A 12,500-nucleotide genomic window follows, 5' to 3' on the forward strand; every position below is an offset into this window, starting at 1 on the left:
TCTGTTGACCAATGAGGCTCCTTCTAAGAGCAGAGGATGAGCGTCTGCTTCAAACAGACTGCTGTGGACTGAACCAACCTGAGCGACCTTTGACCTTTGATCGCGAAGGTAAATCTGTGTTTTTGGGTTAGAGGAAGGGGCGGGACATCAAAATTCTAGCTGCTGTAGCCTAACAGAGGCTGTTTTCTAAACTGCCTACTTTACTAGTAGTATGTACTGATTAGGCCAAAAGGCAGTCTGCATCAGACCAGTCTCCCTCGCGTCCTGTTTCCCACAATGCAAAGCGCCAGGAGATGGAAGTGATGTACAGCAACATCCATCGTAACAGAGGGAATAATGTCAATCAGATCAAACCTCACAAACAGTCCTCCAGTTCTTTTTGTTGATTCTCTAAATCATGAAAATCTAAATGAATCTCTCGTCAGCTTTTTTCTGTAAGTGGACGCCACATTGGAGCGGCGTTTGACGTCAGCTGGGCTGTTGTTCTCTTCCTCATTCAAAGACCAGAAACCAGCTGAGCCGGGCCTGGTGTTCTGCAGAGTAACCACCGACTGGAGGTCACACTACAGACTGTGTTCAACAGTAGTATGTCGTAGGCAGTTTAGAAAACAGCCGCTCTCTCCTGCACAGACTCTGAATCTGCAGTTTGTCAGCGCTCGACGTGGGCGGATAGTTTGGGGTGCAGTTTTATAAAACAGCAAGAGGTGGAGTCAACGAGTTTGAAGGGCAAATCCACAAAGTGATTGTGCAACATTTTTTCAGCTGTGAAAACCTGCAGAATGAGACACACACACAAAAACAGCTTCATTATCTCAAAGCACACACAGACGGAGTTAAGTAGCTAACAGTGGGCTGCAGGGCAGGAAGTCTGCGCTTCACATTCATTTACATATATTTAAGTCAGACATTATGCATATACTTTCCAGGCAAAATTGGCCCTTTTTACTGCAGCGAGCGTCACTGCCAAACGTTCACAAACATCATCACTGAAGGACAAACCCGCGGTCACTGTGAGTATCTTGTAGTGTACATTCAGCCCTATGAGGTGATCCTGTTTTTATGTTTTTATGTTTTTATGTCTCATTTTGCAGGTTCGCAGCTGAAAAAAATTGCGCAACCTCTTTGTGTTTTTGCTCTTCAAACTCATCGACTCCACCACTTCCTGTTGACCGCACTGAACCCAAAGTAACACCCACGACGGTCGCTGACGTGTTGTACATTTTCAGAGTCTGTGCGAGGTCGGCTGGCGTAGCGGCAACTTTGGAATTTATTTAAAGTCTTTCTGTGATTTTTCACACTTAAATATATAAATCAAGTATCTCCTCTGAAAATAACTCTGTGAGTCATGACTGTCTACAATGGGTGTAACACCCGAGTCCCACTGTCTGTGATGTTTTCAGAGTTTTCAGAGTCCTATCTTCACTTTGTTTACATCGCCCGGACGGCCGGCTGACTCCTCCCCTCGTGTATAAAAGTTGTTTAATTGAGGGACTAGAGAAAAGAAGAATAACATACTGTACTCACTGCTTAACTGTGTTTCTAGATCACGCTCATTTCAGGTAAATTTACATGCAGTGTGAAGATACGAGCAGAATAAAGATCGCTAGCATTAGCATGCTAACACAACAATGCAGCGCGAGTTGTTTTGGTTTCATGCTGGTGCTCAAGGGCGACATCTGCTGGATCAAAACATCACATATAAAGACTTTAATATAATTAACTTCTGCACACACGTTATAATCTACTGGGAACAAGTTAAATGATCAATCATGCCCACAAGCAGCTCTGTAGAAATGAATGAAGTTGTTGATAAAGCAGATAACCTAGCGACTGAGCGCCGACCTCCTATCCTCTTACACTCCATCGATTGAGTCGCAGCTCGGGCAACACTGAGCCTCGTGCAGGAAACTGAAGGAAAGGAAACTTCTCATGTACAATGAAGAATTGTTACAGGACATAAAATGAGAAGTTACAGCGACGCAGAGAGACAAAGGTCGACACAAAGAAGCAAAAAGACTCGTGAGCATGTGCGTGAAACTTAGTTTTTTATTATTAATACTCAACACTTCATTTGTTCATCATGTACAAAGAGAAAGAATAGTCTTATTGAGCTCTTATAATCGTAGATATTATCCTTATTAGAAGTACCTTAATGATGTTTTTTTGCAATTTTGTCATGACGTGGTTAATTCTGTTATTGAGATTACCGTGATACAAAAAAAAGAAGGTAAAAGCCCCCCCTGCCCACCCCCCCTGCCCACCCCCCCTCCCCTCAGATATTCAGTATTTACACAAACCTGTACAGTTATTTGTCTCTGTGTCCGTCAGGTGTAAAAATCGTGGGATTGTTTCAAAGCAAAGGGCCGTAAAAAGAGAAAAGAAAGGCCAAGAAAAGTATTCTGAACATCATCCTGTGTCACACTTTGAGTCGGCCCACAGGTCGTTTATTCTGGCTGTGTCGTTTGTGAAATACATTTAGTAGCAACCCCTTATCTCCTTTTCATTCACGGTTCAACAATCCAGCGTGCGGCGAGCCGTCAGGACAATGAGGATGGAAAAGAGCAATAAACCAAACTGTACACGATTGATAGAAAACTGTGTATGCATCAATATAAAGCAACACACCACTCACACACAGACATCTTTAAAATATCACGAGCTCTGCAGAGACTCCAACGAACGACCCTTCACATCAAAGGAGTCGTTTGAAAATCACAGTTTGATCGTTTCTGCGTGAGAAGGGACTCATCGAGAAATAAAAACTGTTAAATAAACATCTTGGATTCCTGCAGCACACAGAAAGATTTCACAGGTAAGTTTGAACCGGTGCATCGATCCCTGCAGCTGAAGATGTGCACACACACGTCGAGCTGAGGTGATATTTACATCCTCCCCCTCCACCCGCTAACTCGCCACGTCCCCCGTGTTGGTAATATGTGACACAGTGTTTTAACTCTACGTGCACCGTTTGATCTAAATGTGTCGTGGCACGCTCGTGTGCAGAGGAACCCGATGTGGCCGCGAGCGAGTCAAAAGACTTGTGATGCTCACTCTGCGTCCCGGCTGGAGGTGCTAACAGCCTGATGATAGCATGTTTAGCACAGTGTCAGGTGCAGCTTCACGGCCCAGCAGCTCGCTGTAGTGCAGGAATAGAAGTGATGCATGTCCACATTCAGGGTGCGGTGGGAGCATTCGCTGCCTGCTCGTTTATTGCAAATGAGAGAAATGAGAAGTTTGAAACAGACTTCATGTGCACAAAGAAACGTTTTTCACTCCTTCAATCGACTCTTGAGACGTGAAAGAAGGAAAACAGGAGAGGGAGGGATTCCTCTGCTGAGGGATTATAACGACTCAGGAGCACACAGAAGAAGAAGAGTGTGTGTCTGCATGGAGGTGAAGGCTGCATCTGAACATCATCACATGTTCTGTCTGAAACAGGGAAAGGAACATGTGTGCACAAAGATGCACTAAAGATAAAATCAGGTTTCAAAGCGTCATCAGGTGACACATTTTTATAAAATATGTGAGGTCAAGTAAAAACATTTGATTCCCCCTGAAGCATGACTCGACACAAAATGAGACATGACACAACAAACCTTTTAATAAGGGGTTGCACAAATGCATTTCAGCCTCAGATTGATTCTCAATAAACTTCACGTGTTTGTTTGTCCCGATATCGTGCTGAGCGTCTCAACGATATGAACAAAACATCGATACTGGGGAATATCCAGTGTGTGTGTGCGTGTGTGTGTGTGTGCATGTGTGTGTGCGTCGTCCTTTACCACAGTGATATCTATTCAAAACATAGAGAGGGAACAGGATAGGCCGGGTCGATGATGGCTCTAAATTCTGTGTGCAATCACGAGCAGAGCCCGGGTCAAAAAAAGCGGGCAACCAAAACACAAACAAGTCGTACGTTTTCAAGCGAGGACCGCCGCGTTCAAAAACGAAGGATCACAATATACTGCCTCTATATGCAATATCATCTATGTATACACGTATTATTGTATGACATAAATGTGTAGATACTTGAGTTCATCTCAAAAAAGCATGAAGAAGAGCTTACCTTAAAAAGAGAAAAGTCTAACACAATTCAAGGGAAACTTAGCGACCACTCCTAAAAACTAAACTTTCCCCTTTAGATCACCAAACGTCTACACCTACAGAAAAGTATCCTCCGCCTCCGACAGCGTAGTGAAAGTATGACAAAGCAGAAGTCTTAACAGAATCAGCGTACTGATCGGTAAACTAACGAAAAGAAGAGGTTCAATTCCATCACTTAGGATTAGTAATATCTGTGTCTTAACTATACGTTGCATATTTTTCTTTTGTGTTTTTTTTTTGGAGTTTTTTTGAGTTTTTATGGTGGTTTTGTTTATTTCTTAAATCGCTGTAAAACATATTGAAAGTTACATCCTGTCTGTCTGTTTACTGTAAAAGTGAAAAGAGTTTTAAATAGTTTGTATTTACAAGGAAAAGATCGAACGTACAAATGCTGACACTGATTGATGCCGTCTCCACGGGCCGTCTTCAGCTCCTCTTTATCTCCTCGTCCTTGTTTCCCCGCTCTCTCTCTCCCCCCCTCTTTCTGGATCCTGTTGATAATGGTTGACCTGAACTTTCAAAATGTGCGTATAAAAATTCCAGAGATCCCAATCGATTTGTTAGAGGAGTGATTCAGGGCGGGGCGGGGCGGGGCGGGCGGGGTGAAAGGATCTGTTTGATTTAAGGCTAACTTGATCTGTCTCACTTTAGCGGTGTTATCTGCTGAGCGAGGGAGGAGGAAGAGGAGGAGGAGGAGGAAGAAGAGGAGGAAGAGGAGGAGGAGGAGGAAGAGGAGGAGGAGGAAGAGGAGGAGGAAGAGGAGGAGGAGGAGGAAGAGGAGGAGGAGGAAGAGGAGGAGGAGGAAGAAGAGGAGGAAGAGGAGGAGGAGGAGAGGAGGAAGAGGAGGAGGAGGAGAGGAGGAAGAGGAGGAGGAGGAAGAAGAGGAGGAAGAGGAGGAGGAGGAGAGGAGGAAGAGGAGGAGGAAGAGGTAGAGGAGGAGGAGGAAGAGGAGGAGGAGGAAGAGGAGGAGGAGGAAGAAGAGGAGGAAGAGGAGGAGGAGGAGAGGAGGAAGAGGAGGAGGAGGAGAGGAGGAAGAGGAGGAGGAAGAGGAGGAGGAGGAAGAGGAGGTGGAGGAAGAAGAGGAGGAAGAGGAGGAGGAGGAGAGGAGGAAGAGGAGGAGGAGGAGGAAGAGGAGGAGGAGGAGGAGAGGAGGAAGAGGAGAGGAGGAAGAGGAGAGGAGGAAGAGGAGGAGAGGAGGAAGAGGAGGAGAGGAGGAAGAGAGGAGGAAGAGGAGGAGGAGGAAGAGGAGGAGGAGGAAGAGGAGAGGAGGAGGAAGAGGAGGAGGAGAGGAGGAGGAGAGGAGGAAGAGGAGGAAGAGGAGGAGGAGGAAGAGGAGAGGAGGAGGAAGAGGAGAGGAGGAAGAGGAGAGGAGGAGGAGGAAGAGGAGAGGAGGAGGAAGAGGAGGAGGAGGAGGAGGAAGAGGAGAGGAGGAAGAGGAGAGGATGAGGAAGAGGAGAGGAGGAGGAGGAGGAGGAGGAAGAGAAGAGGAGGAGGAAGAGGAGAGGCTCTGGATGTATGAGGAGTTATCAGCAAGTTCGTGGGAAAAAAAAATACAGCTGCTATCATTCAATCGTGATTTGCTTTCCTTTCACACTCACACACACACACACACACACACACAGACACACACACACACACACACACACACACACACAGACACACACACACACACACACACACACACACACACACACACACACACACACACACACACACACACACACACACACACACACACACACACACACACACACAGACACAGACACACACACACACACACACACACACAGACACACACACACACACACACACACACACACACACACAGACACACACACACACACACACACACACACACACACAGACACACACACACACACACACACACACACACACACACACACACACAGACACACACACACACACACACACACACAGACACACACACACACACACACACACACACACAGACACACACACACACACACACACACACAGACACACACACACACACACACACACACACACACTCGCTCACTCACGCCAACCCATTACATCCGTGCATTAGGATGGGGGGGGGTAAGATAAAACTCCTCCTGCAGCCCTTGAACTTCTGACACTGGCGGCTAATCGAAGATCAAACCTTTAAAATAACTAATAGAAGCGTCTTTATTCTGTACAGTAAAATGATGAGTCATCATCAGACGGCTCAGCGGGGGGGGGGGGGGTCGATGGGACGATAAGGCATGTCTACTTAGTGCCTGAACCTACACTCAGTAAAATGTCCTGTGCAATAAATTCGGCCTCTCGGGCTGAAAGGAGACGATCTACATCAGTCAGAGCCGGAGAACTTTCACAAGATGGCCGACTTCCTGACGCCTCAGTCGAGAGTTTTAGAGGATTTCAAATGAGCTCAAGCTTTTATCAGCATCGCTGTCACGGGGCGACACCACATCATTTACGATCATTTCACCTACAAATCAACGACGCCGCAGCACAAGCGTCCACACAGAGCTTCCAGGAGAGTCCGAGAGACGTTAAGCGCCCGGCGACGGTCGTCATGTAACCTGAATAAAAGAAGTGGTCTAAAGGCTGCCGTGTTGTGAAATGAGACGCGTCTGTCGATCCGTGACGGTGGGACATCCTGAATACAACGGCTTCTTAAAGCCCAAAACTCCACATATGAAATTAATTTAAGAAGTTATAAAACCCACAGCGTCTTGTATCCAAACCGTCAGGAGCAGCAGCGTCTCCACCCTGCTGCTGCAGTTTTGGTACATAAACATCGAAGAGAGCAGCCTCGAAAACACGCCGGGCCGTCCTGCTGCCTCCGCCGCCCGCCGCCGCCGTGTGGGTGGCCGGGATCAGGAGGACACATCCACCGGAGACCATTAAGGCACGTCCTTCCTCTTCAGCGTCTTCAGCTTGTGACGGAGCGTGTTGTTCACAGTAACACAAGTTCAGGCCCACAAAAACACGTTTTTTCAGTGTGTGTGTGTGTGTGTGTGTGTGTGTGTGTGTGTGTGTGTGTGTGTGTGTGTGTGTGTGTGTGTGTGTGTGCATTGATTAGTAATGTCTGAAAACAACAAAAAGGATCTGTCAGCTCCAAACGTGTCTTTGAGATCCTGTTTCCAACCAGGAGCAAATAAATGAATGAGCATGGATCAAATGTTCCAAAAAGAAAAGTGAAGAGTTCAAGTCTTTCTGGCTCGTTTGGTTGAACTTAAAACAACCTTCCTGCTGCCGCCACTAGGGGCAGCAGAGATACAACCACAGATTCTAAAACAGCAGTGAGAACAGAAAACAAGAAAAAGTAATCAGTGTTATCATAATCAGAACTAACATCTTTGTTATTCACAATGTTATCAATATTATGTTGTTCTTATACCCTGTGTTTTCTATAAGAATATCTTATTATCATTCATGATTGTATTTCTCACAGCAAACAAGATCAGATCTTTTGGCGTCAGGGACGAGGAGGAGGAGAGGAGAGAGACGGCCAGGCCGAGCTGAGGGGGGGAGGGGGGCGCTCGTCATGTCTCGTGTGGCGGCTCGAGTGGAAGTGACCATGTCTCCTTTCTGAGGTGACATCGGGGGCAGATGGGGCAGTTCGCTCCTCGCTCAGACGGCCGTCACATCGCACCACGCTCACACGTCTGAGATCAAACCGAGATGAGATGTCTCGTCCTCGTAGTGATAACCGAGCGCGTCGACTTCTGCCTCTCTGGTGGGTGAAAGAAAGGACTTGGAGTTGAGTGCGTTTGTGGCGTTAAAGAGAGGGGGGGGAGGGGGAGGGGTTAATCAACTGTTACTTTGGCCAAATCTGAGAGAGCGCTTACATCCCCCTCCTCCTCACGGCGTCCTGAATCTGAAGAACATTTCTTACAAAAACCTTCAAGTCTCCCTCTCCCCTTTCAGACCCCCCCCCCCCCACATCGTCTTTCTGTCCCAATATGGGCCGAGGTCGCAGTGCATGGACAGTGTCTTTAAAATCATCCCTGATCTCCGTACACTACATGACGACTCCTCCCCTCCTTCCCCCTTTTGCCTCCTCCTCTCCTTCCCTCCTTCCCTCCTCCTCTCCTTCCCTCCTTTGCCTCCTCCTCTCCTTGTTCTCTCACACGTCCGACTCAATGCTGGACAGTTTCTCGTACACATGGCCATTGCTTCCGTTGAAGGGGCGAGGGGGGCCGACGCCCAGCATGGACCCGTGGTGGTTCATCCCGCCAAGACTGAGCTCTTTCGGGAACCGGGGCGCCACGTTTGACATCACTCCGGCCGAGGCGGACGCCGGTAGATACGACGTCGTACTCATCTGGCTCCTGAAGTCACTTCGGCTGTTTTTGGCGACTTGTTGCTGCTGCTGTTGCTTTTTCATGTAGTATTGTTTGGCGCCGTGCATCAGACATTGATCATCGCCAAAGGTGGGTATAAAGGGGTTTTGGTTTACCCGGTCGGGGTAAAGAGATTTAGATAAAGAGAACCCCCCTCCGCCTCCTTCCATCAGAGACCGATCCCTGTCTCTCGTGTCTCTCTCTCCGATGGAGCGGCGGTGGAGTCCGTCTCCGCCCCTGAACAGGCCAAACGGCGAGCCGGGTCCTTTACGGCTCTCGCCTCCGTAAAACAAAGGGTCCCTGTCTCTTTCCCGCTCCCTCTCCGATCCACCGTGACGCTCAAATATGTGTGCAAAGGGGCTCGTGCCGTCCATGTAGCGTTCTTTCTCCTTTAAGCTAACGCTCCTGGGTGGGGGCAGCATCCCTCCCATTCCCGGACCCCCGATCCCCACACCTCCAATCCCCATTAAACTTCCCATTCCTCCCGATTCCTCTTTCTGAAGGTCCACAAATGCGTCATACGAGTGCTGTCGCCTCAGCGGTTTGCCAAATCCCCCCTTCCTCCTTTGCTGGCCCTGAGGTTGAGACGGAGGACCTACCCCTCCCCCGACCCCTTTTCCTCCCCCCATCTGTTCCAAGAGGTGGTTGTTGTCCTCGCTGATGTCATAGAGGTTTCCTGTCTGCTGCTTTTTACAGCCCTCGCAGCGCATGCAGGTTGCAGAGCTGGGGCGGCTGCCTCCCCCTCCGGAGGTCCCGCAGCTCATACCTCCACCGTACCCGCTACCATGAATGGACATCTGTTTGCCCCCACCACTAGCCCGACAGTTCCTGCACTCCCACTCTCCCCCCGCCAGCCCAGATCCTCCACCACCCTTAGAATCTGTCTTTTTAGGTTTGCTCTTAAGAAAATCGTCCACAGGGACCAGGGTGGTGCAGGGCGCCACGCCTCCATCTCTGCTCCCGGGGCCGTCTGTGAGGTCCACATGTTCCCACTGAGGGACCCCCTCCTTGGGCCGAAACTGGTCCAAATAAAAATCCCTAACGCTCTCCTTCTCTCTGAAGACGTAGGAGTTACCCTCGTTGTTCCCGCCGCCACTACTTCCTCTTTTCCGTTCGGGGGGTAAAAGTGGCGGCGAGGCCGAGCGGTGGCCGTGGTAGTGGTGGTGGCTGATGTGGTACGGTTTCCTCCGGTAGCCCAGCTCGATCTCGTCCAGCTCTCGTCTGGACTTGGCAGAGGCCGGCCTCTTTTTCAGGCTATCTCGGTATTGTTTGCGTTTTTTGGCATTACCCTCCAGGTTCCCGTAGGTGACTGTGTGCGTAGAAATGTCCGACACATCCGACCGTATATTCCCATCGTCCTCGCCACGACCTCCACAGTAGTTGTGTCCGGGGATGTAGGTGGAGCTGGAGGCGCCGCCCTTGAAGGAGAACTTGCCGTACAGGTCTGGCAGACCTCCCTTGAAGCTCTGTCCTGAGGGAGGGGTCTGTCCGGACAGCAGGTCAAATTTGCTCATGTTCCTGTGAGTCAGAGCCGAGCAGGGCTGCGTGCTGAAGATCGGGGCCACGCCTCCACCCAGGCTGTCACAGTCGAACATCCCGCCCTCCAGAGAACTGGCGCTGCCCAAACTTGGCGGCCTGTTGGGTGGCGGTCCATTGAGCCCAAGTGCCGATCCATGGTGGTGGAGGTAGTGGTCCTGGTACAGATTACTGTCCTTCAGGTGGATGTTTCCAAACGTCCTCTCCACCTCGCTGATGTAGTCGCTGAACATGTTGTCGTCTGGTATGTACGGCGGCTTGCAGTCCGAGTGGCCCGCCAAGCTGCGCCGGTGCTCCGATATGTCGTACACGGAGGACTCTCGGCGGATGAAATCCAGAGCGCTGTGCGGCGAGCCGTTCACCCCGGACAGGGTGGCCATGTTCTTAGCGGTGCGTAGGAGGCGCATGATGTTGGAGTGGGTGTTGTTCATGGTGGCTGACGGCGAGTTGAGCGCAGAGCTGCTTTTCTCCTCGATCTGCACGCCGTGGATACAGCTGTAGATACCCTGTGAGGGAGAAACAACCAGAGGAGGCGTTAAAGAGTGAACACAGCAGCCTCTACCATCAGCGTGTGAATGTGTGTGAATGGATGAGTTAATACTGACGGACTCTTTACTCAGCGGCCTCTACCATCAGTGTGTATGAATGTGTGTGAATGGATGAGTTAACACTGACGGACTCTTTACACAGCGGCCTCTACCATCAGTGTGTATGAATGTGTGTGAATGGATGAGTTAACACTGACGGACTCTTTACACAGCGGCCTCTACCATCAGTGTGTGAATGTGTATGAATGGATGAGTTAAAACTGACGGACTCTTTACTCAGCGGCCTTTACCATCAGTGTGTGAATGTGTGTGAATGGATGAGTTAACACTGATGGACTCTTTACTCAGCGGCCTCTACCATCAGTGTGTGAATGTGTATGAATGGATGAGTTAACACTGATGGACTCTTTACGCAGCGGCCTCTACCATCAGTGTGTGAATGTGTATGAATGGATGAGTTAACACTGATGGACTCTTTACTCAGCGGCCTCTACCATCAGTGTGTGAATGTGTATGAATGGATGAGTTAACACTGATGGACTCTTTACTCAGCAGCCTCTACCATCAGTGTGTGAATGTGTGTGAATGGATGAGTTAACACTGATGGACTCTTTACTCAGCGGCCTCTACCATCAGTGTGTGAATGTGTATGAATGGATGAGTTAACACTGATGGACTCTTTACACAGCGGTCTCTACCATCAGTGTGTGAATGTGTATGAATGGATGAGTTAACACTGATGGACTCTTTACACAGCGGCCTCTACCATCAGTGTGTGAATGTGTATGAATGGATGAGTTAACACTGATGGACTCTTTACGCAGCAGCCTCTACCATCAGTGTATGAATGTGTATGAATGGATGAGTTAACACTGATGGACTCTTTACGCAGCAGCCTCTACCATCAGTGTATGAATGTGTGTGAATGGATGAGTTAATACTGATGGACTCTTTACTCAGCGGCCTCTACCATCAGTGTGTGAATGTGTATGAATGGATGAGTTAACACTGATGGACTCTTTACTCAGCAGCCTCTACCATCAGTGTGTGAATGTGTATGAATGGATGAGTTAACACTGATGGACTCTTTACGCAGCAGCCTCTACCATCAGTGTGTGAATGTGTATGAATGGATGAGTTAACACTGATGGACTCTTTACGCAGCAGCCTCTACCATCAGTGTGTACACATTCACAAAGACCAAAGGTCAAAGAGCTTTGAGGAGTCAGAAGACGAGAAAAGAACGATAAGCAGGGCGGTATCTCCTTGTTTGTAACTCACTTTGTCGGCCTTTGTTGCGGACCTGATGTTTGACCTGCACCTGGTCAGGTCTGTAAGATCTCAGGGACAAACAGCTCGGGGCCATTTGGGTTTGGATCCATTATTTTGGGCCTCTAAAGACCACTTCTGTCACGACCTTGTCCACTAAAGCATTCAGAAGACATCGAGTTGGAACAGATGTTCCCGTTTCATGTCTTTTTAAGATGAAGTTTACGAGCAGGTAGGAGATGAAGCGGCGGTGAAAATGGGATTTCAGATCCAGAGTAGATAGTGTAGCTGCACGCCGGATGATTGATACAGGCAGGGCGGCCAATAAAACCCCTCGGGTCCTGCTGGTCAATACCTTTAATCAATGTGATTAGAATTCAGCTGAACAATGTCCTCGGGCAGTTATTAAACACCTCGGCCACTCAGCGCCAGCGGCCGCAGTGCAAACATCCCCAACGAAGAGAACGGCCGAGCCAGGGAGACGCCGGCCGCCGAGCGCCACGGAAAGACAAACGGCTTAATTTGCATTCTGTGATGTACGATACAATACGCAGATAAAAATGGATGCAGGGAGGAGACGGGGATCAATCGCCAACAACGATTTTACTTTGTTTTTCTGGACGTTTGTTGATGATGATGGAAATAAGACCAAAGATCAGCTGCTTGTCTTCGCTGCCTGTCACTAACGAGGTCAGGGCCCCCCGCTGTG

The 12,500-nt window shown here is 49.0% G+C and overlaps 1 protein-coding gene across 1 annotated transcript in view; it reads right to left on the reverse strand.

The window, feature by feature from the left end:
- Positions 1–7,106: 7,106 nt before the first annotated feature.
- grin2ba (glutamate receptor, ionotropic, N-methyl D-aspartate 2B, genome duplicate a) overlaps positions 7,107–12,500 on the reverse strand; it is a 33,886-nt gene continuing 28,492 nt past the window's right edge. Inside the window, exon 10 of the mRNA XM_061033987.1 lies at positions 7,107–10,480. Within this exon, the coding sequence (XP_060889970.1) occupies positions 8,222–10,480 (2,259 nt within the window). The 3' untranslated portion in view covers positions 7,107–8,221. The remainder of the gene's footprint in view (positions 10,481–12,500) is intronic.

This window comes from Labrus mixtus, unplaced genomic scaffold, assembly GCF_963584025.1.
Source record: "Labrus mixtus unplaced genomic scaffold, fLabMix1.1 SCAFFOLD_144, whole genome shotgun sequence".
NCBI lineage: Eukaryota > Metazoa > Chordata > Actinopteri > Labriformes > Labridae > Labrus > Labrus mixtus.